The sequence below is a fragment of the Zychaea mexicana genome (genome assembly GCF_025766255.1).
Source record: "Zychaea mexicana strain RSA 1403 chromosome Unknown BDB00scaffold_35, whole genome shotgun sequence".
NCBI classification, from domain to species: domain Eukaryota; kingdom Fungi; phylum Mucoromycota; class Mucoromycetes; order Mucorales; family Lichtheimiaceae; genus Zychaea; species Zychaea mexicana.
In genome coordinates this window covers 235,436-256,207 of record NW_026516698.1, presented here as the reverse complement: position 1 = coordinate 256,207, position 20,772 = coordinate 235,436, and the positions used below count along the sequence as shown (strand labels likewise).

At 42.1% G+C, this 20,772-nt stretch overlaps 6 protein-coding genes across 6 annotated transcripts; 5 read left to right on the top strand and 1 right to left on the bottom strand.

The window, feature by feature from the left end:
- Positions 1-5,183: 5,183 nt before the first annotated feature.
- BDB00DRAFT_822631 (uncharacterized protein) lies at positions 5,184-5,883 on the top strand. Its single transcript, XM_053123481.1, has 2 exons — positions 5,184-5,749; positions 5,861-5,883. The coding sequence occupies exon 1, from the start codon at positions 5,346-5,348 to the stop codon at positions 5,589-5,591; it is 246 nt and encodes an 81-aa protein (XP_052979847.1). The 5' UTR covers positions 5,184-5,345; the 3' UTR covers positions 5,592-5,749; positions 5,861-5,883.
- Positions 5,884-6,017: 134 nt separating this feature from the next.
- BDB00DRAFT_746328 (organic solute transporter Ostalpha-domain-containing protein) lies at positions 6,018-7,582 on the top strand (the record flags this gene model as incomplete). The annotated part of the gene is made up of 5 exons (XM_053118546.1): positions 6,018-6,325; positions 6,491-6,587; positions 6,738-6,814; positions 6,886-7,368; positions 7,486-7,582. Coding segments are annotated over 5 exons (1,062 nt in total), but the record flags the coding sequence as incomplete, so codon positions are not given.
- Positions 7,583-8,923: 1,341 nt separating this feature from the next.
- BDB00DRAFT_822622 (Rho GTPase activation protein) lies at positions 8,924-12,496 on the top strand. The gene is made up of 8 exons (XM_053123480.1): positions 8,924-9,346; positions 9,424-9,557; positions 9,685-9,933; positions 10,008-10,202; positions 10,323-10,715; positions 10,894-11,284; positions 11,504-12,169; positions 12,260-12,496. The coding sequence occupies exons 1-8, from the start codon at positions 9,100-9,102 to the stop codon at positions 12,406-12,408; spliced, it is 2,424 nt and encodes an 807-aa protein (XP_052979845.1). The 5' UTR covers positions 8,924-9,099; the 3' UTR covers positions 12,409-12,496.
- Positions 12,497-15,127: 2,631 nt separating this feature from the next.
- Positions 15,128-16,018, top strand: BDB00DRAFT_763450 (HAD-like domain-containing protein; the record flags this gene model as incomplete). The annotated part of the gene is made up of 4 exons (XM_053119402.1): positions 15,128-15,223; positions 15,343-15,492; positions 15,594-15,692; positions 15,761-16,018. 4 exons carry the CDS (start codon positions 15,128-15,130, stop codon positions 16,016-16,018), a joined length of 603 nt encoding a protein of 200 aa, XP_052979844.1.
- Positions 16,019-16,718: 700 nt separating this feature from the next.
- Positions 16,719-19,344, top strand: BDB00DRAFT_822607 (major facilitator superfamily domain-containing protein). Its single transcript, XM_053123479.1, has 8 exons — positions 16,719-17,112; positions 17,203-17,296; positions 17,404-17,730; positions 17,836-17,944; positions 18,017-18,241; positions 18,383-18,498; positions 18,562-18,646; positions 18,738-19,344. Exons 1-8 carry the CDS (start codon positions 16,830-16,832, stop codon positions 18,891-18,893), a joined length of 1,395 nt encoding a protein of 464 aa, XP_052979843.1. The 5' UTR covers positions 16,719-16,829; the 3' UTR covers positions 18,894-19,344.
- On the bottom strand, positions 19,345-20,494 carry BDB00DRAFT_822596 (cytochrome b5-like heme/steroid binding domain-containing protein). Its single transcript, XM_053123478.1, has 5 exons — positions 20,220-20,494; positions 20,144-20,153; positions 20,029-20,055; positions 19,801-19,895; positions 19,345-19,689 (listed from the first exon to the last, which is right to left on the bottom strand). Exons 1-5 carry the CDS (start codon positions 20,322-20,324, stop codon positions 19,615-19,617), a joined length of 312 nt encoding a protein of 103 aa, XP_052979842.1. The 5' UTR covers positions 20,325-20,494; the 3' UTR covers positions 19,345-19,614.
- Positions 20,495-20,772: the final 278 nt, after the last annotated feature.

Genomic DNA, 20,772 nt, shown 5'->3' with positions numbered 1-20,772 from the left:
GCAGGTGGAGTGATGGACATCCAGTATATAGTATCGCAGCCACTTTCGCAGTAATTCTTGTTCAGTGCTTAGTTGCTCCAGCACATGTAGTCCCAGCCGGGTTCACATCCAGCGCTACGGCACACGGCAGATTTATCGACGCAGGATGATCCTTTAGGGCAAGCGAGGGAGCAAGAATTTTTGGGTTGGCAGCTGCAGATGGCTTGAGCGTTCTGAGCAAAGGCAAGACCGACAACGAAAAGGACGACAGCAGAGACCTTCATAATGTACTGTATGGATTTTTGAACTTGGTACTAGGAGAAGATGGTTTATGTAGTGGATGATGATAAGTTTTGCTTTGTAAAAACAGCGGTATTTATAGTTTTTCTGTAAGAGTAACAACAATAAATTATCTTTACAGCATATGATAAACTATCATGATCTTAGTATAGATTCCTACAACACAACAGCCGGTACGATGTGTTACGGCTGGTCTTTTTTTTTTGTGCAAAACTGTATGTATGAGGGCTTCTATTTTAAAGTTCTGATGATAGCTATTAGATTGCACACAAAACTAAAGGCTGGCCTGGGTAACCCATCTTCTCTGTGAAAGTGACGATTGCACTTTTGGTAAAGTCGGTTTATGCTTGGTTTGCAGAAAAAGATATTGTAAAAGCCAGAAAGAAACAGAGCCCTTCCCTGCATATCTACAACTGGCGCAATGCACCGAACATCACGTAATATTTTTAATTTAGTGCCAAGCCCCGTTTGTGTAATGCATTATGCACTAGAACATATTATGCAAACCCTCTTTGTGTGTCAAAACTGTGATGTTTTTTCTCCGACTCCTGTTGGATGTACAGTTTGTCAAAAGTTATTGAGATTACGCCCAAGAGAAGCAGTCAACGGTGGGCTTGAAATATGTCATTTCCCGTAAAATGAAGCATCTCCAGTTAGTGCACAGTTAATAAAGTGAATCGACAATATGTGTAGTATTCTACGATGTTTGCTGTATAACACAAACATAAACTGTACAAGAAGCGAAAGGTAAATCGCAAGCTGTTCTGACATTTGAGCTACAACACCTCAGCCACGCTTTAGTTCTTTTGAGTTTGGACTGATTTCGCTACCGTGTAGACAAAAGGTTACATCCAACATACATTAAAAACCCACTTATTATACGCACTAATTACAGGACTTCCACTTGTGTACGGTGCCCTTACTTTTCAACTTGACGTGACACGATATATCATTTGATCGATCGGGAGGGGGGGTATTTAACTTGGGGCGTGGTGAAAATTAGCAATTTGGAGTCGAGTGAATTATACTTACTATGGCAAAATTATAAATTCCAATATGGCATTTGATGTATATAGTTTTGGCACATTTGAAAATTATGTGTGTTTTTGTCTGGGGATGATTATGGCTGCAATCAGTAAAAGTGTTTGCTAGCCAAATTCTTGGCTACTGTTAGCGACATTAAAAACCGAGAGAAGTAACAAAGCAGTAGTCAGCTTCTTCTCTTTCGCCCTTTTTTGGTATTCTTTCCAATCATGCTCCAAGCTTATACACCATTATTACGTTCAGACGGATAAACAGTCTTATGGAAGGAGTCCGGTATGGTACAGCGTTGCCGTTTGGCAATGGTTAAAATAAATAATGAAGGCGAAGAATTTGTCCAAGAGCAAATTGATGCTTGTGATCCATAGTGTACCGCATTGCAAATACTGATCTGGATATGGGCAAAAAAAAAAAACGATTCGTTCATTGGTTTCAATGGCGAGAACAGCCAATTTATCTGGAAAGTTACACGATAAGCATCTGTACAATTTATTGCCCTGCGCAATTCTCAAATCACTTTGGAAATTATAATACAGCATGAGGTACCTAGGAAGAATCTATCAAAGTATGGTAAAAGCCGTAGCTGACCGATACAGTAATAAACACAATTTGACGGAGATAAGGCCGAGAGGAACACCCAGAAAGTATCCGCCAAAGCAAGTTGTGAATCCCAGATGTAATAGCATCAGCTACGCATATTATCGTGTCTCTTCTCTATTCATGTTGTTTAGAGTCTCTAACCTGCTATTATTCAACAAGACCATACAGAAAATACGACAATATGCAGATTGTTCAATTCATAGACATGATTCAAAATGTGACCTTCAGCGCAGCTGCAGCTGCTCGTAAACTTATTATGTCTGTCCGTAATGCTCAGAATCATCGAAATAGTTTCAAAAACGAAGAGCCGTAATTACCGAGGCAAATGAAGAAATCGAACAAAAGAACCCGCAACAGTAACAGCTGGGCATACTTTACAGAAACTCTACGATGATGATCCAACTAAGACAGTCAAGGAAGCGTAAGGATTACTTTAGGGCAAGTTTGGTTTGGCAATCGCACAAAGTGGCTTACATAAACACATAGTGCAAAAGTGTGGTCTTACGATGAGAAGGTTCACAAAGCACGTGTATCACCTGAAAGTATCAAGAAGCGTATTTGGACTGGGTACTGGATATCATCAACAATCCAGACATTGATATAGCAGGTTTCATCTCTATTGACGAGCCCAGATTCAACCTGCACATTCAACGTACTTTTGGACAATCCAGAAGTGGCGAGCCAGCAAAACTAGCAGTTCGAAACAACCGGGACATCATATTTCGATAGCGGGAGCTATATATTGCCGCTGAAGGAATCGGGATTCTTTCTATGCGAAAGCCGCAAGCTGTAGTTTGAACGAAAAAGCAGAAGTTGTAAGATGGTGAAAAGAAAGGGGCGTGGTGGCGAGGATTGGTACACGAGCCGATCATTTTGCACAATTTCTAGAAACTGTAATGGACATTTTAGAAAAAAAAACAATATATCTTGAAAGACGTAGTTGATAATGGACAACGCAGGTATCTACCACGCAAAGAACGTAAAAGAAGCAGTTTAAGCCCGTGGATTCAATATATGATATTACGCCTGCCGCCATATACTACATTTCTTAACCCCATTGAAAAGTTTTAGTCGAAACTGAAGGCAGGTGTCAAACGTTCACTCTTAACTAAAGACGACTCTTTGGCCTCACGTATATCTTCAGTTCAGCCCACTTGATTACACCAAGCAACTGCCATGGATGGATCCAGCAAGCGAAAAGTTTTTTTTGGCGATGTGTTTTGGAGAAATCTATGTTGTAATGCCTATATATTATTCTCGTAAAATATTTTGTAACTATTTCATATGTTGTTCAAACTTGTGTAGCAAAATAAATGATATCACCCCAAACATGATACACCAAATCAGAATTCATGCGACGCCAAATTGAAATCCCCCCGATCGGCCAAATGGGAAATCGTGTCACGCCAAGTTGAAAAGTAAGGCGCGTCATACATGAGTGGAAATATTGTAAGTACGAGCTGAGTCCCACAAGTTCCAGGAGTTAACATATGATAGGATTGTTCGAAAAAGCAGCATAAATCCATTTATCAAATACTCGAGCCAGTGCTGTGTACATACAGTGTTGTCATCGGTGTATCTATCATCATTATTAAGTGATATTCCAAAACTTATCTGGTTAAAGCTGTTCAACCGAAAATGTGTTTGACGGCTTATACACTACATAGTTGCTTTTCGTTGTTTAACAGAAGTATCCGAGATGAAGGCATACAGCATTGACAGTACTGTAATAACTAAAAGCTAGTGGGACACTCACTTACTATGTAGTTTATATGCAAAAGCAGCTTTTCTTAAAAGGTTTCTTACATGCAGTTACACTGAGGAAAACTCAAACGCATTAATCAGAAAGATTTAATCTCAGAGGAAGCACAGAAAAACCGCGTATTTTTGCGACATGCTATCCTCAGCCACTATCAATTTTTATCATCATATCATTTGACGTTATCATCAAAAACGACATGTGATGGAGAAAGAGAAATGGCTGTTATGATAGCATTATTGCAATGAAATAACAGGACAAGAAAATAACTTGTCAGTATGTGTGAAATCATTTTTTATAAAAGCATATTCATAGATTTACAATGTTTATCTCGTTTGAAAGCTATTTCTTCGACACTATGGTGATGTTACTTGTGTAGAATGGCAAGAGATCGTCAAAAAAATTACTTCTTCAATCTACATAGTGGTCTGTGCGTGATGTGTTTCGAGTCATTCTGCTGCTTTAGATTCTATCAAGCTATCATTGTTTATACTGAATAACGACGGTGCTTCTTTTGTTTGACGTGTAAATACATGGAAAGTTAACCCCGTAGTAGATATCACTTATCGCCCACGTTACTTATATTGCAGTTGCTGTCACGTCCATAAAATCTTAAAATACTTAAAGATACGTTAGATTTTCTACTTACTACTCTCTATATAAGATGTTAGAATAGAAGAAAGGGGTGGAAGGAATTAAACGCTTTAAAAGGTTTCGCGCAGTATTTCATTCTAGTGTAAAACGAACTACTTGATTTTACCATTGTTTCTTTTACTTTTATTTACATGCTTTGAAACTGATGATGATTATTCAGCGATGTGCAGCATTGTCTCTATAAACAAATAAAGATCGGTAAATGTGATATAATATATCAAATAACACTGATGAGTGTTTCGTAATATTTGCGTGTGTTTATGTACTATACATCAGTGTTGATGAAGATATCTGCTGCGCCGCCGCCAGTGCCACTGCTGCTCCTTTGTTGGTGACAGAGCACAAACTTTGTATTTATTAGTAGGAATAAAGATGTAGCAGCTCCTGTAAGCTAAACTTATATTGTTACTGTACTTTAGGCTTATGTACAAACGCAATTCGAACGTGATGGAGAGGAGGGGAACAGAAGGGGACGGCCTTGCTATGCATAGTCTTATAATGACGTAGAGAGATTAACTGGTGCGGTTATTTTTGACAAGTATACACATTGCTGCAGTAGGTGAGTAATAGAATAATGTAGAAGCTCTACTCACCTTACTCTGGGAGTAGAACCATGAAAACGATACATAGCGGAATTGCGATGTTTAATTAAAGATTACCTGGCGGGTATTTGCGGTAACTCTTCTGGTCTCAGTGTTGACGGATGCATGCTGTTGACTAGTAGTATTAGTAGTCCATGTTGACTTATGTCCGGATCTGACAAAGGTTTTTCAAAAATTCCTGAAGAGGTTAACACATAACAATAATGCAAGTTGTTTGAATGAATTTGATTAATAAGGACCGTCACTGTTGAATGTTCCACACACCGTACTTTCAAGCAAGATTTTTGTTGCAAAGGTGCGGGACCAAAAATAGGTTATGTTGTAGGGTTTCTTTTTTCTTTTTATTTCTTTCTTTTTCTTCTTCTTGGGCATCACAATTACATCTTTAAATACATCTTAAAACTACTAAAATGTCGCTGCGGATGCTTTTTGCTCCGGCAAGTCAAGACGAAAGCGGCTATAACGAAGGTGTTGGTAGTGGTAGTGGTGGTGCCGGAGCCGTGTTCAGTCCATTTGCTGTGCATCTCGCATTACTTTTTACGGTCGTTGCATGTTGCATTTCATCTTTCTCAGTTTGGCTTCATTGGAAGAATTACCGAAAGCCGGTATGTGATGCGCGCTACACGTTCACACACAAACGTACTAGAATGCGTTAATTACACGATAATATAACTACGAGGACCATGCATAATATTGACATTGAATTCGCTAATTATTGTAGAATCAACAACGACAAGTCATTCGGATTCTGTGGATGTAAGAGAAACACAACCAATCTCGCTTTCTTTCTCTCTCTTTACACATGAATGGGAAGGTGTGGTAGTGGTGGAAAGTGCGCGGAGAGAAAGAGAAGGGGATTGTGTGGGCCAAGCTTTCTTGGCTAATTCGTTTGAGTAACCAAGTAATTTTGACATTATGTCTCTAGGGTACCGATATACGGAATCAGCACGTACATATCCTTGATATCTCTCAACGCTGCCTTTTTTGTGGATACAGTCAGAGACATTTACGAAGCCTTTGTGATCTATGCCTTCTTCAACCTGCTTCTCAACAAACTTGGCGGCGAGCGTGCATTGATCATCATGCTCCACTCGAGACCACCCTCGGACAACTTTTTCCCTGGCACGTTGTGGTCTCGTGAAATCTACGTAGGCGATCCATACACCTTTTTGTTCGTCAAGCGAGGCATCCTCCAGTTTGTCTATGTCAAGCCCGTGCTGGCTATTTTGACCATGGTTCTCAAAGTCACTGGCAATTATCAAGAAGGCGAGATTAGCTGGTCCAGTTCCTACGTTTACTTGACATTCTTTTACAATCTGAGTGTCTCTTTGACGCTATGGTGTTTGATGGTGTTCTTTTACGCCACTAAGAAAGATTTGACCGGGTTCAGGTGAGTTTCTTGCTGCTACAGCTGCATGGCGCGGGGTCGAGATGACAGTGTATATAAATATGGAAAAAGTCAGATGGTGCTGTTGTGATTTTACCCAAACTTACTCATGGCTACTGCTTGTCCCGATGGCCCTGCAAACCCACACATCCGCGGAACGAAACATAGACCGTTACCGAAATTTCTGTGTGTCAAGGCAATTATTTTCTTTTCATTTTGGCAAAGTGTCATTATCGCATTGCTTGTGTCAGCTGGTGCCATACCAGTAGGAGGTAAAGAACGGATGGGGTCGGGATCGAATAGATTGGAAGGAAAACCTTATGAGAGAGAGAGAGAGAGAGAGTAAGAGAGAGAGCAGGTTCCACTATTTCATTATATTTACTTACCCACAAAAAAACAATAATAAACAATAGAGGGGGAAGAGCATATCTCAGTAGCTATTCAAGATTTCCTGATTTGCTTGGAAATGATACCCGCGGCTATTGCCCATTCGTTAGTATTGAGCTTGTTTATATTAAATATTTACGCACGATACGAGCTGCGCTAACCGATGCAAACTCTAGGTTCTCGTTTTCATACGAGGATTATTACGATCACAATGTACACTCCGCTCGTATGCCGATCATGCACGCCATCCGCGATTCGTTGGGACTGAAAGACGTCTACATGGACACGCTCGATACCTTGCGTGGTTCACAGTTCAACTACCGCTCATTCGAACCCTCCGAAGGTGTTCCCCATATCGGCAGTAGCCGGACATCCCGTATCATGGCAGGCTTGCGCTACTCTTCGAGCACGGCGAAGAAGCACTGGCTCGAGCCTGCACCCGTGTCACGGTATCTAAATACAGGCCGTGGCATGAATGGTGAAACGGTGGATGACAGCGACCCGCTCGAGTTTGAAGATCCCAACCCTTGGGACGAGGTGGAGGCTCTGTATGAGCAAAGTCGATCGATGATGTTTGGCGACTACAATTATCCAGTGATCGATTTCCGAGCACCGTTGTGGCGACAAGTGCGGATGGCGAGTCCCACAGGTAGCACACGGTCCAGAGGGTATGGAAGCACGTTTCGGAACGAGGACCATCATCCACCATCACTGTCACCCAAGCTGAAGCCATATCAACCACAACACCAGCAGCAGAAGAAGCAGAAAAGGAAAAGCAAGCTGCGGACATCCTATGTACCTGCGCCGCGTGAAGGATGCATCGACGTCATTGTTGAACAAGGAAAGGGCAATTATGTGGTTGTCAATGACATGAACGAAGATGACAGTGGTGACAATGACAATGATCAGCCGCCTGCAGCAGCAGCAGCAGCAGCAACACCATCATCACCATCCTTGTCGGTACGGCGGTTGCCACAGCAACAGCAATACCAACAGCAGAGAAGACCTTCACCAACACCATCACACCAGCAGCAACGTCATCATCCATCTTACGATCGATCTCCTCCACCTATCCGTCAATCTCGCTCAACCCCACAACCATCAGTAGAGCCTTCATCTCCTTCCTCATCCACAGCGACACCAACGGGTGCCGTTGCCTCCACCGCGCAAACAGCAGCAACAGCAGCAGCAGCATCCCCTTCATTGTCATCATCATCATCATCACAATTATTATCACCATCAATGCAAACCCTCCCACAGCCATCCCCTTCCCCACATCCTCATCCATCATTCTCTTCTCCTTCTTCGAACCTATATCCTGGATCATCTCCATCAACTTCACAGCAACAGCATTACTATACCAATAGCAACAACAGCAGGTCTTTCTGGCCAACCGATGATGAGCATCATGCAAGGCCCAACATACACACCATTTTCAGTGATCACAACAACAACAACAGCAACGACAGCAACGACAGCGACGACGATGACAACGATGACGAGGAACGTGATGCTCTGTTGACAGGCAATGTTTGGAAATAGATTGTAATATGTCATCTTGCATACTCACTCACTCACTCACTCACTTCATTTGAATATTTATACACACACATTTTCCCAGAAGGAATAAAAAGACCTTTTCTTTTTTACCCAAACAAAGCTTCATCCATTTACCAACATGCATATCGAAGGACACTCGAGATCTACTTTTTGGCATCTGCACATGTGGCATGCTTTATTGCGGGCCTTGAGTGTTGCGAGACAGCGTTATCTTTTCTTGTCCGACATAACTTACCTGCCATGCTGCATCTATAAATAAAGAAGAATCCGGGAAAGGCACAACAAAGATGTAATCTGCGTGCTTGCTTTTGCATTCTCTCTTTGTGGCGATATGTCTCCGATGATGAAACGATCTCTACAGATGGGAGAGGGGTGGCCTAAGCAAGGTTTCACAGCAGCAACACAGCGACGCAGCAGAAGTGGCCTAACTGCTAGCTAGCTGGTGCTGTAGCAGACATCCACTCGTTGCAGGGAGCATCTTTGTCATTCTTGGCCGGGCGGAGATGTACGTACACAATAGAGAGAAAGGCTTTTTAAAGTTTGTTCTATTTAAGATGCAATGCTGGAGAAGCGAAGAAATGCGGTTAAAATGGGGTAACACAAGCAAATGTCCCTAATTGAAGCACGCGCGAAAAAAAGAACCATATTTGCTACCCTTTTTTTTTAAAAAAAAAAAAAGTTTCTTTTTGTTTCCCTTTTCTCTTACCTCGCTTTTTCCGCCCTCCACCACACCCCCCACAGCACCACCAACAATAGCAACAACAACAACAAAAAAACATATATTCCCTTTTTCCCCCAGCAAAACCAGCACACAGCAAACAGAAATCTGAATGGCGGGCGGCATGGTTCAATCGTACGGGTACCTTGGCGCCGCTGGTTCGGCTGCAGCAGGTCCTAGTACCACCACCACTACCACCACCACGAGCCAGATTGTGTCTCGAGCAGTAGCAGCAGCAGCTGCCAACAATCATCATTCCGGTCGAAAAAGTGGACGTACTTCAAAACGTTATTCAGTTTCGGCATTCTATTCCATGGCAGCTGAACAAGACAATGAAGTCGAAGATGAACTCGCTCAGGGCAAGCAACCGATAATTATTTCATCTTTCTCCTCTTGAACCCGACTATCTAACATGTGCTATGCTACTACTATACAGCTCAACGGCGATTACGGGATCTCAAAAGTAAAATCTCGGCACAGTCAAAAAAGAACTTTGTATTAGAACGTGATGTCCGTTATCTGGATTCGCGTATCGCATTACTTATCCAAAACCGTATCGCTCTCAGTGAGGTAAAACAGAGACTCTGTGAAGAAATTTATTTTAATATGCATCTAATATAAACCATCTTTTCATTGTAAATATCCACAACTATGCATATATACTCAAACCTTTTTTTTTCTATCAACGCATTATCAGCAAAATGAAATGGTTGCTCATTTTGAGGAGCATGGAGAAGGGGATAGCGATTCCTATCCAGACGATCGTAAAATCCAACTGATTGGCAACTTATTTTTCATCCTACAAAGCGAACCTCGGCATATTGCGACATTGTGCCGGTTGGTCAGCTTGGCCGAGATCGACTCATTGCTGCAAACCGTCATGTTCACGCTCTACGGTAATCAATACGAAAGTCGTGAAGAACATTTATTGCTGACCATGTTCCAGGTAAAGCAATGTTAAAAGTAACAAGCTCGCTATCTCTTTTCAAACTTGTTACTAACTCGATATTGGATGATCAGAACGTTCTGGCAGCACAATTCGAAACATCAACCGAGTTTGGTTCTTTACTTCGAGCAAACACACCTGTGTCCCGAATGATGACCACCTACACGCGTCGTGGCCCAGGTCAAGCGTACCTGAAAAACGTCTTGTCCGAAAAGATCAACAGTCTTGTGGAACACAAGGATCTGAACCTTGAAATTAATCCTCTCAAGGTAATATTCCAGAAACACACATTGAGCACTCGGAAATTGGGTGGGGATCAACAGTCGGAAAGTTCAGAGAGCATGTCAATACTTAACACACCACTACTACGATGGTTTATGTATGACTAGGTATATGAACAAATGGTGGCCCAGGTCGAGCACGACAGCGGTCATTTACCACCGGACATGCCCCGCAGTGTCACACCAGAGATCGCCGCCGCCAATCCGAACGTTCAGGCGATCATTCAGCCACGACTTAAAATGCTGATGGAGATTGCTGAGAGCTTCTTGACAACAATCATTGCTTCCACTGACGCTGTACCATACGGTATCCGCTGGATTTGCAAACAGATTCGATCTTTGACTAAACGAAAAAGCCCCAACGCCTCAGAATTCTCAGTATGCTCCATGATTGGCGGTTTCTTTTTTTTACGGTTCATCAATCCGGCTATTGTCACACCGCGCGCGTATATGCTGATGGATAACGTACCCAACAAACATCCTCGACGTACATTGACCTTGGTAATTGATGCAACTTGACGCGTTTCTTATCTTGATTTGTTGACAAGAGAGAGAGAGACACACACATGCAAAAAGGAACAGGGAGTGAGGGGGGAAATAGAAATGAAGAACAAGGAGGAACGGAAAAAGGAATGTATAGAAGGGAGGAACTAAAGCCAAAGAGTAACTCGACTGTTAGATTGCAAAAATGCTACAAAATCTTGCCAACCGGCCGTCCTATGCAAAAGAAAGCTACATGTTGCCAACAAACCCGTTTGTCGAAAGCAACAAGCAGCGGATCAACAAATTTCTAAACGAACTTTGCGAAGTCAGCGATTTTTATGAATCGTTAGAGATGGACCAATACATGGCCCTTTCGAAAAAAGATATTGTGCTCAACATTACGCTGAACGAAATCTACAGCACTCAGTCACTTGTTTTGCAGCATCTCGATACGTTGGCACCCAAGGAAAAGGACCACATCCGTGTTTTGGTGAACGAAATCGGACCTACCGTGAGTCAGGTTTCGCGTAAGGAGAACAAGACGATTGAACTCCCGTTGTTCAGTCGCTGGGAGGTTCCTATCCAAGGTAAAGAGAAAGAAAACAGAGGAGGAGAGGGGGTGGAGGAGGAGGAGGAGGAGGAGGAGGAGGAGATATGGGAAGAAGTGGTTCGATGGGTGAGAAAGAAAGAATGGATTTACAGAAAGCACTTGGATATATACAGAACGGACTGGGAAAACATAGGGGAGAAAGATATGCGAGGCAAAATAGCAAACCATGAAAATAACACGTATTTTTGCATAATAGATCTAACGACAGCATTAATGTCGGAAAACAATATCACACAAAACGACATCCTGTACATGGAGACGAAAGCCATCTATGTACAGCTGATCCGATCTTTACCGCACCTAGCAGCGAGCCTCACGCTCGATCTCGACTATATCGCCGAAACAGCAGCAACAACAAAGGATCCACAGCTAGTGCGCAAGGGCATCAAAGTCAAAGACATGCTTCGTGAGCTGGAAGATGCTGGCATCATTGACCACCGCGACCGCTACAAGTTGCTTGTTGAGGAGATCACTCAGGAGCTGACCCATCTTGGCAATCTCAAGGAGAAGGTTGTTCAGGAACTGGAGTCGTTGGAAAGCGTATACAAGACCATCATAGACCACAACACGTACCTGCGTGGCCAATTAGAAAGCTACAAGGCATACCTACAAAACGTGCGCATCCAGAGCGGCGGTGAAAAGGCAACAAAGAACTCGGTCGGTATTGGTGTTGAGGTGGATGGTGCGCCCAAGAAAACTCGCAAGGCGCCTACTCAGGGGCCCGTCAAGTTCTCCCACAGCCAGTTGGAGAAGGATGGTGTCATTTCCGAAAGTACTGTGCCTGAAAGTAGGCGGGCGAATATCTTCTTTTCAATCACAGCGCCCTTACCGGGCACTTTCATTATCGCCATGCATTTTAAAGGTAACAAACTACTTTCTTTCATATGACCCAAGCGTCTTTAACATTTAACGCGGTCACGTGTATCCATGTTTAACTATCTCAATCAATTAGGTCGAGAAAAGGCCATTTTGGAAATGGATCTCAAGCTGGACGATCTTTTGGAAAAGGTATCTTTCTCTTTCAGCAGCAACGATAAGCACCTATCAACGACAGCAAAACTGAAATGTATTTTTTGTTCTTTCTATCTAGCAACAAGATAACGTGGAGCTCCTAGACCTTGAATATGTACGCTTGAACGTATCCAAAATACTGAACTTGTTAAACAAGACGTTCGTCACCCGACAAAAGTAAGTACTTTGAAAATTCTATTTGAAAAAGAAACTGTCTCTCCTACGCTTAGCGAGAGAAGTTGACCTTATTTTCTTACAAAAAACACACTTTGCACAAAAAAAAAATCTTACCAGGGGTGGTTTGTTTTCTTAACGAAATTCGAGTTTGCCACGACGGACCTTGACCGGATCCTTATTCAGCTGTATAACCTTATAACAACAAGCCATGATGCTCGTTAACTATTAAAAACTAAATAGCTAATATTCTTATAAAAAAACAAGACATCATCATTCCTCCACCAAAAACAGCCTTACCACAATCAACCATTAGTTACCATCACACCACTTTATTATTATTAGTATCTTTACCTTACAAACACCCACCCACAAACACATACTCTCACAGCATATCCTCGTAGTAGCAACATTCCACAATAACCGTCTCTTCCGTTCTCACATATATTATATATATCTTCCTTTTGTTTCCACACCATGCTTTTTTGAATACAACATATAGCTCTCTTTCTGCTTTTCATCACGTAGGACTGGACACCACACAGCACATATAGTGCTGATATATTTAAAAAAGAACCGGGAGAACTCTTTGCTTTGCTTTAATATGTAATAAACCCATCTGCGAAAGTGACGCCGATGAGGCAAGAAGGACCATGTGCAAGATGTTTGTGCGCATATAAAATAAATGTGGGAATAGTAAAAGATAAGAGAGAGTATGTATTTTATAAGAACGAGAGCAAAGCACTTTATCTTTTATAACAACCTTTTTCAAGCATGAACTAAAGCATCTAGTAGTCATCTAATCAACGTTCTATTCACTAACACAGCGGCATGGCTGAATAAACTATCTCGCTTAGTGCATATATCATCACTTTCAGGCATAGACTCCTGAGCCTGAGGAGTTTTGGCTTGGAGTAAATCGGTTAGTTGCCGCGGTCTATTCTCGAGGATTGCGATCAATGCTATACACGCAAGTTTGGAAGCTTCATGTACTACATGGCCGACAATCACAGCAGCAAGTCGTTTGCAAGTGAAAGTAATAAGTAATAATCTTCTACTAATATAACACTCTTTTCAATATATCATCATCAACAACAACAACAACCCCTTCTTGTTGCATCTCTCCCCTCTCCTTTCCTATCTTAACAAGCGGAAAGCATGCTCTGTTATCGCTTTCACATCTTAGCATATAGTTGAAGCCTTGTATTTTCTTTGCCGCTTGTTATCGCACAAGAACGCGCGCTTATTATAAAACACTAGAAAAGTCTCATACATTGATTAAGCAGAAGTTCTTTTGCCCTCATCTTCCAGCATCTCGGAGACATGCGCATAAATGAGACAGAATGAAACAATTACTGAGCAAAGAGCAAATGTACGATTCGATCACTACTAGCAGCTCTCAAGATATTCCTGGGCTTTGTGGATGCACGAGCTATATCATCACAAGTTAAAGCAAGAAATTAAAAAAAAAGAAAAGGTTCAGGTTCAGGTCCCACCATACACGAGCTGAATTAGAAGCCAGGCTTTCCCTCTCTTTTTTTTCGAGTAATAGAGCTTTCCTCTTTCTCTCTCTCTCTCCTCTCTCTTCTAATATACAGCACACACACCACATACGACACATATACACACGCGTGCTTTTCCTTCCCTTTCTTCTTTTGCTTTTTCAATTCACACTCTTGTTTTCAAAAGAAAAGAAAATCCCCTGTTTCTTCTTCTCCTTCACCTTGACGCACTCAGTATCATAACATATATACAAGAAAACCTCAAATGTCGCAGACCGAGACTGTCCCGACAGGAGACAAATCAGCTACACTGGCTCAGGTAGCACCCCAAGACGCAAATACGAACAAAAGTGGCAGCACAAGTCATAATAATAAAAAGAGTAATTGTACGTACCAAGCCTTTTTTTTTCTTTTTCTTTTCTGCCTTATACATGGATATAACCACAATTTTCCAAACAAAAGTCAATGGAAAGTGCTTGTAAAAAATCACGAGCTTGTTGGGATGATTGGGAAAGCAACCCCTCCCCCACACACATCATGTACCTGTGTCAAGTAACTTTTTTATTAACAAATAGCCAAAAAACCGATTAATCCCGAATATGTCAAATCACCTCCACCAGCATCAGGTACCGCCAGTCGCCCACATTCTAGGGCAGGTTCGTTGAGAGCATCAATCGGATCGAAAAGCAGTGGATTCTTGTCATTGCTCTTCTGCTGTGCAGCAGGTGCCGGATCGCTTCTCGACAACACAGACAAGTCTTCTTCGATTATACGGCGTCGAAAAAAAGAACAACAGCAAGCACGACAACAGCTACAACAACAAGCAATCAAGGAAGAAAACAGTATCGCTATCACAGCAGACGAAAACGAACCTGAAGGGTTGAGTATCACAACTGATCCAGTCAAGTTGAAGCAGCAACAGCAACAACAAGTTGATGATCCACTTGATATGTCCACGACACCCAATTCTGTTCCTCAACCTTCGCCAGATGTAAGTCAGTTCTAAACTTTGCTCTTTCTCTTTATCTCTATCTCTCTCTTTCCATTTAAAAAAGAACAAAAGGCAAGGGCCTAAGACTGTGTATATTCATGCTTTTTTTCCCCCCACTTGGATCTGTTTTAACTAGGGTCAGATGATTCGTTTATTACCACCTGTAGCAGCAGAGCATGTTGGACGGAAATGTTTGGTACTTGATTTGGATGAAACATTGGTGCATAGTTCTTTCAAAGTAAGTACCCTTTCATAATTTAAGCGTGTGGCTCGTCTAGGTTGTTGGCTGTTAGGCACACTGAAAAGAAAAGAAAAGAAAAAAAGGTTTGCTAAGTTGAAAACATGACGTTGCTCTAGATAATACCCCATCCTGATTTCATCGTGCCCGTGGAAATCGACAATCAATACCATAATGTATATGTGCTCAAGCGGCCGGGCGTGGATGAGTTTATGCGGAAAATGGGTGAAAAGTATGAAATTGTTGTGTTTACAGCAAGTCTTTCCAAGGTATGATTTCGCGGAATCACAACATTACAGCTAGGAAGATAGAGAGGAAGGGGAAGAAGAGGAAAGAAGCTTGTAACTCACGAGTATCGTATAATCACTAGTACGCGGATCCTGTTTTAGATAAGCTTGACATCCACAAGGTGGTCAAGCACAGGCTGTTTAGAGAAGCCTGCTGTAATCATAAAGGCAACTACGTCAAGGTAAAAGAAAAACCTAGTACTAGCTGAATAGTTGGAAGATCTGGTCCATCTAATATGCAAGTAAATAGGATCTGTCGCATCTGGGACGTGATCTCACAGACACAATGATTCTTGACAATTCGCCAGCAAGCTACATTTTCCACAATGCGAACGCAGTACCAGTATCCACGTGGTTCAATGACCCGCATGATACGGAACTTACAGACTTGGTGGCCTTCTTGGAAGACTTGACGCTTGTAGACGACGTTACCATGGTCTTGGACAACACGCTTTCGGATCTCCCATTCTCCTCCTCCGGCTTTCCTTCTTCCTTGCCCCAGCAATAGCTAGTAGTATCAGTATCAGTATCAGTAGCAGTAGCAGTAGCAGCAGCAATAAGCAACCCCATCATATTCTATCTCCCTTTCTTTTCTTTTCTTTTCTTTCAGCATCCCTAATACTTCGTTCTTCCTCTTCTTTTTTTTTCTTTTCTTTACCCGCATGATATATATATATAATCTATATGTATATTTTATACCACTCTTTTACCTTCCTTATCCCTCTCTCTCTCTCCCCTACTTATTCAGTCGTTCACAACAAGCACACAACAGCGTCTCCAATCAATACAACACTTACCATCTTTCTTTCCTCTTCTTCTTCTTCTTCTACCTCCCTTTTTATCGCTCTTTCTCAAGAAGGACTTCTTTCTTCCATCCTCCTTGTTCCCTTCCCACTATCGCATTACACGCGCATGCCGCACCTTTCCCCCCAACCTCTTCAATCCTTACTATTTTCAATCAAGACATTTTCTCCTGTGTTTTGTCCGCTCAACAAACACGAACAACCACGACGCGCACACATTTATACACATACATATTCTTAACAATGCGATCCCTATTATTATCACTATCTAACAAAAAGTCAGCCTGTTTGATCTACTATCTGTTGCTATGAGTACCCAATGATGCTCGTTATGATGGAATGCAATAGGCTACCACACGCTACATTATGCCGAAATTCCATTCATCGTTTTGTGCCACCAACGGCCATCTTTCTCCCCGACGCAAAAAAGGGCGGGAGGACAAGGGTATGCATAAAAGTCCACGGGTCATTTTTCTATTGTACCTTCCTCTTGATTATTAACTTGTTGTTCCTGGAATGGCAAAAGACAATGTTGCGCAAACACCACTCTTGCCATATAAAAATGACCAGGAACGTGACGACAATGTATGGACATCGCGTCTCTCAGACTCCTCGTCCTTCCATGTCGACGACGACGCCATTGGCAATGAGTTACAACATGAACTTGAAACAAGTCGACTTTACTATACATACAGTACAGAAGAGGAGGAAAAAGCGCTCGTACGTCGCCTTGACCGACGACTGCTTGCGTTTGCTATGCTAGGAAATTTGATTAAAACTATGGATAATACAAATATTTGTAACGTGTCATATCAACAACCAAGGGTATAAAAGTTAATTGACAAAGCAAATTGCCATACTGACTATTGCAATTCTAATATCTATTTAGCTAACGCGTATATCAGTGGTATGGAAGAAGACCTCTCGATTGAAGGCAAGCAATACAATTGGATGACCGTACTATATATGATCGGCTATCTACTGTACGTTTTTGCATATTTCTCTCTTATACGATGATGGCGAGGGGGAAAAAAGACCTAGTAGCGGGGACGAGGAAGGATATACAATAACAACGATTTGCTCAATGTAGGATGCAGATCCCATCCAATATGATGCTAACCCGCTTCCGTCCATCGAGGTATCTTCCGTTTCTGGAAATTATATGGTGTATACTGACACTGAGCATGGCATGTGTCCAATCTGTCACTGCCATATACATTTTACGGCTACTTTTGGGCGCGTTCGAAGCTGGATTTTTGCCAGGCATCTATTTTCTAGTTGGCACATGGTATCCTCGCAAAGAGCTGGGGAAGCGGAATGCTTGGATCACAATTTTTGGCTCGCTCGGGAGCGCGCTTTCAGGACTGATTCAAGCGTTTCTGTTGAAAGTTGCCGATGGTGTCCTTGGGATAAGCGCGTAGGTACCCCTAGTAATAGTATCTGCTATAAGCAGTGGACAAAAGAGACAATTTATTAAATGTTAATCGCTGCTGTATCATCCATGCTGATATTACTTTTGTAGTTGGCGATGGTTGTTCCTATTTGACGGAACAATCACATTCGCTCTGGCATATTTTGGATACAAGTGCTTGCCGGATTATCCATCCACAACAGCTTGGCTAAGTCCAAAGGTAGACCATCAGCATTATTGCTATTATTATCATGCAGATATTTGTGATGATGTATATGCTGACGATTCCAAGGAAAGAGAGCTTGCAGCATTACGGTTAGATCGTGAAGGCAGGGAGACAAAACAAAGCACTGCAAAACCACGACAAGTTTTACGTAGCTTGCTTCGCAACAAGTATATTTATTTTCTGGTAGTTGGCTGGACCACGTTATATCTCGGGATGGGCGGTGCCCACGTACTTGGTATTGTCGCAAAACGAGTCGGTTACGACGCAATAACTGCGAATCTTTTTACATCCGTAAGGAACACTTTAAATGGATGGGATTTTTATGTGATAAAAGAGGAGTACGGGGAAAGAGTCAAGTATATAAACGAAAGTTTCTGTATCAAATATACCAACGCTCAGGAGAATTATCTTCGATGAAAACTTTATATACAGCCTGATATGTTAGTCAGTATGCTTGTTGGACTTGGGAATGGCTACCTCAGCGACTATTTACGGACACGCCTATGGTGTATTCTTCCAGCACTTGGTCTTTCTGTGATAGGTTTCAGGTATCTATCGGTTTAAATATCGAGCAACTCACGCTATTCCATATTAACAGTATATTTCAATAGTTTGCTGGCGGCTTTTGTTCAGCCATTTGGCCTGTTTTACGTTGCATTTATTGTTATGCATGCGGGTCTCGCTGCAGCTGCTCCTGTACGAAAAGAAAATGGAAAGAAAGGATAACCGCACCACATCAAACTTGTCTGATACTTACAAACATCGTCATCCTTCTGTGTAAACGTAGGTTGCAATGACTTGGGCAAGTGAGATCATGCAAGAAACGATAGAGCTTAGAGCCATGGCAATTGCGATCATGAATACTTCTTCCTCGTCCATGTACACTTGGGCACCGCTTGTTTTGTGGCCAGTGACAGGTAAACCACTTTGCTATCTTTTCTAGAAATTGTTTCTAAATTTGTTTCACTAACGTTACTCGCACAATATCATAACATGCAGATGCACCGCACTACTGTAAGAATATATGCACACAGCATGGATAGTTAGTTGCTCACACGGAATGCTGGGTATTGAAGAACATTGTTGTATGTATGTAGCGACCGGGTTCTTTGCAAGCATCGGCTTTGCAGCCGGGTCGTTGTTGTGTTTTGGCATCGTTGGTTTCTTACGCAATCGTAGCAAAAAAAGACAGACGTTTTATGGCAGCAACGGTGACGACGATGCACAATTCCTGCTATCACCACGGATACACTCGCCACAACGGGAAAGTGGAGCCGATGATGACGACGATGACGATTACGATGAGATCATCCAGCTTCATAGTACCTCTCACTTGAGAGACCATCCTTCACCGCCTTCCAGATAACCCACAATGGAAGCACATAGATAGTCCATGTACAATAATGCTTCTTATCACAAATGTCAATCTAAATATATGAATATATTTCAATGTGTATAGGGATGGTATGGTGAAAGAGAGAGAGAGAGCGGATTTTAGTGCTTTTGGGGAGCAAGCACAAACTTGTAAATTAGAATACCGGCTACGGCAATGGCAGGAACAAGAACACGCATGAACCTAAATCAAGATATCAATCACTGGACGATTCCTTCTTCCTCACCGATATTGATTCCTCTCTTTTGTTCATTTGCCGGGAGAAAAACACTTACGAGCCACTCTTCTTTTCTTCCGGAAGCTCACCGGCACGAATAGAGCTGTAGGTCTTTTCTGGGGTACGCGACTAAGGATAGAAGAAGCAGCGGTAATACAAAGATTTTTTTAGTCATTTTTAATGTCATTTTTGTGAGCGATTACCCCACACAAAAATATACATCAATAGAAAACATTCTACCTTTTCGTCCAACTCGCCAACGAGGTACTTTTCCAAGATTTCACGGGCTTCATCGGAATGACCGATATCTTCAAAGGCCTCGGTAGCGTCCTTGCCTATTGAGACATTTCCACTTGTGAGTTTTTTTACCCCTCTTATGATGGCGGCAAGAGATAACGTCGCTTCCTCTCTCTCTCTCTCTCTCCTCATTTAAACCATTCCTCCATCCAAAGTCCCATTCTGATTTACCTGACTCATCGAGCAAAACATCCTCGCCTAGTAAATTTTAGAAGAATAGATCGTTATATATATTTTCGTGCTTATAGTTAGATCTTTTTTTTTTAAAAGAAAAAGAGAAAGTTACCACCGGGATGCTATATAGTAAAAACCGCGTTTGATCAGATTTAAGACAGTCCAGGTACAACTAGTTCCTAACTTACCTCTTGAACAAAGGCAGTGACGTTGTAAACTTTGTTGTGGATGACCATCCACAGATCGTCCTTAGACTGGTGCTTGCTGACGTCTTCCAAGCTGTAAACAGACATAATGTAGTAAATAGAGAGTGGGGAGTGGTTAAGTATAAAGGTAAAAAGGAAGGAAAAAAAGGAGGGGGTGGGGAAAGGAAATGAGGTGTAGATATGCCAGCAGCTGCAACCCGGTCACACGCAATGCGCGCGGGCTGCCCGAACGAACAATCTCCTTCCTTCCTTCTCTCCTTTCACATGCGCCAAAAACTTATCATCCGAATGTGGTAATCCATACATACACGTATTCCATGATGCTCTTTTTCTTATTCTCTTCCTTGTGTGTTCATAATGCGAACCTCACCCGCCTGATCTTTTCTTGGCTTGCTTTTGACGTATTTGTTAAGTTGGTGATGGGTTTTCTGTGTTCCTGGTCACAGTATGCGAATCAAGGCACTTGTCGGTGACTTCGTAACTTTACCAAATACAGTAGATATACGATTACCTAAAAGGCGAGATCGATGAGATG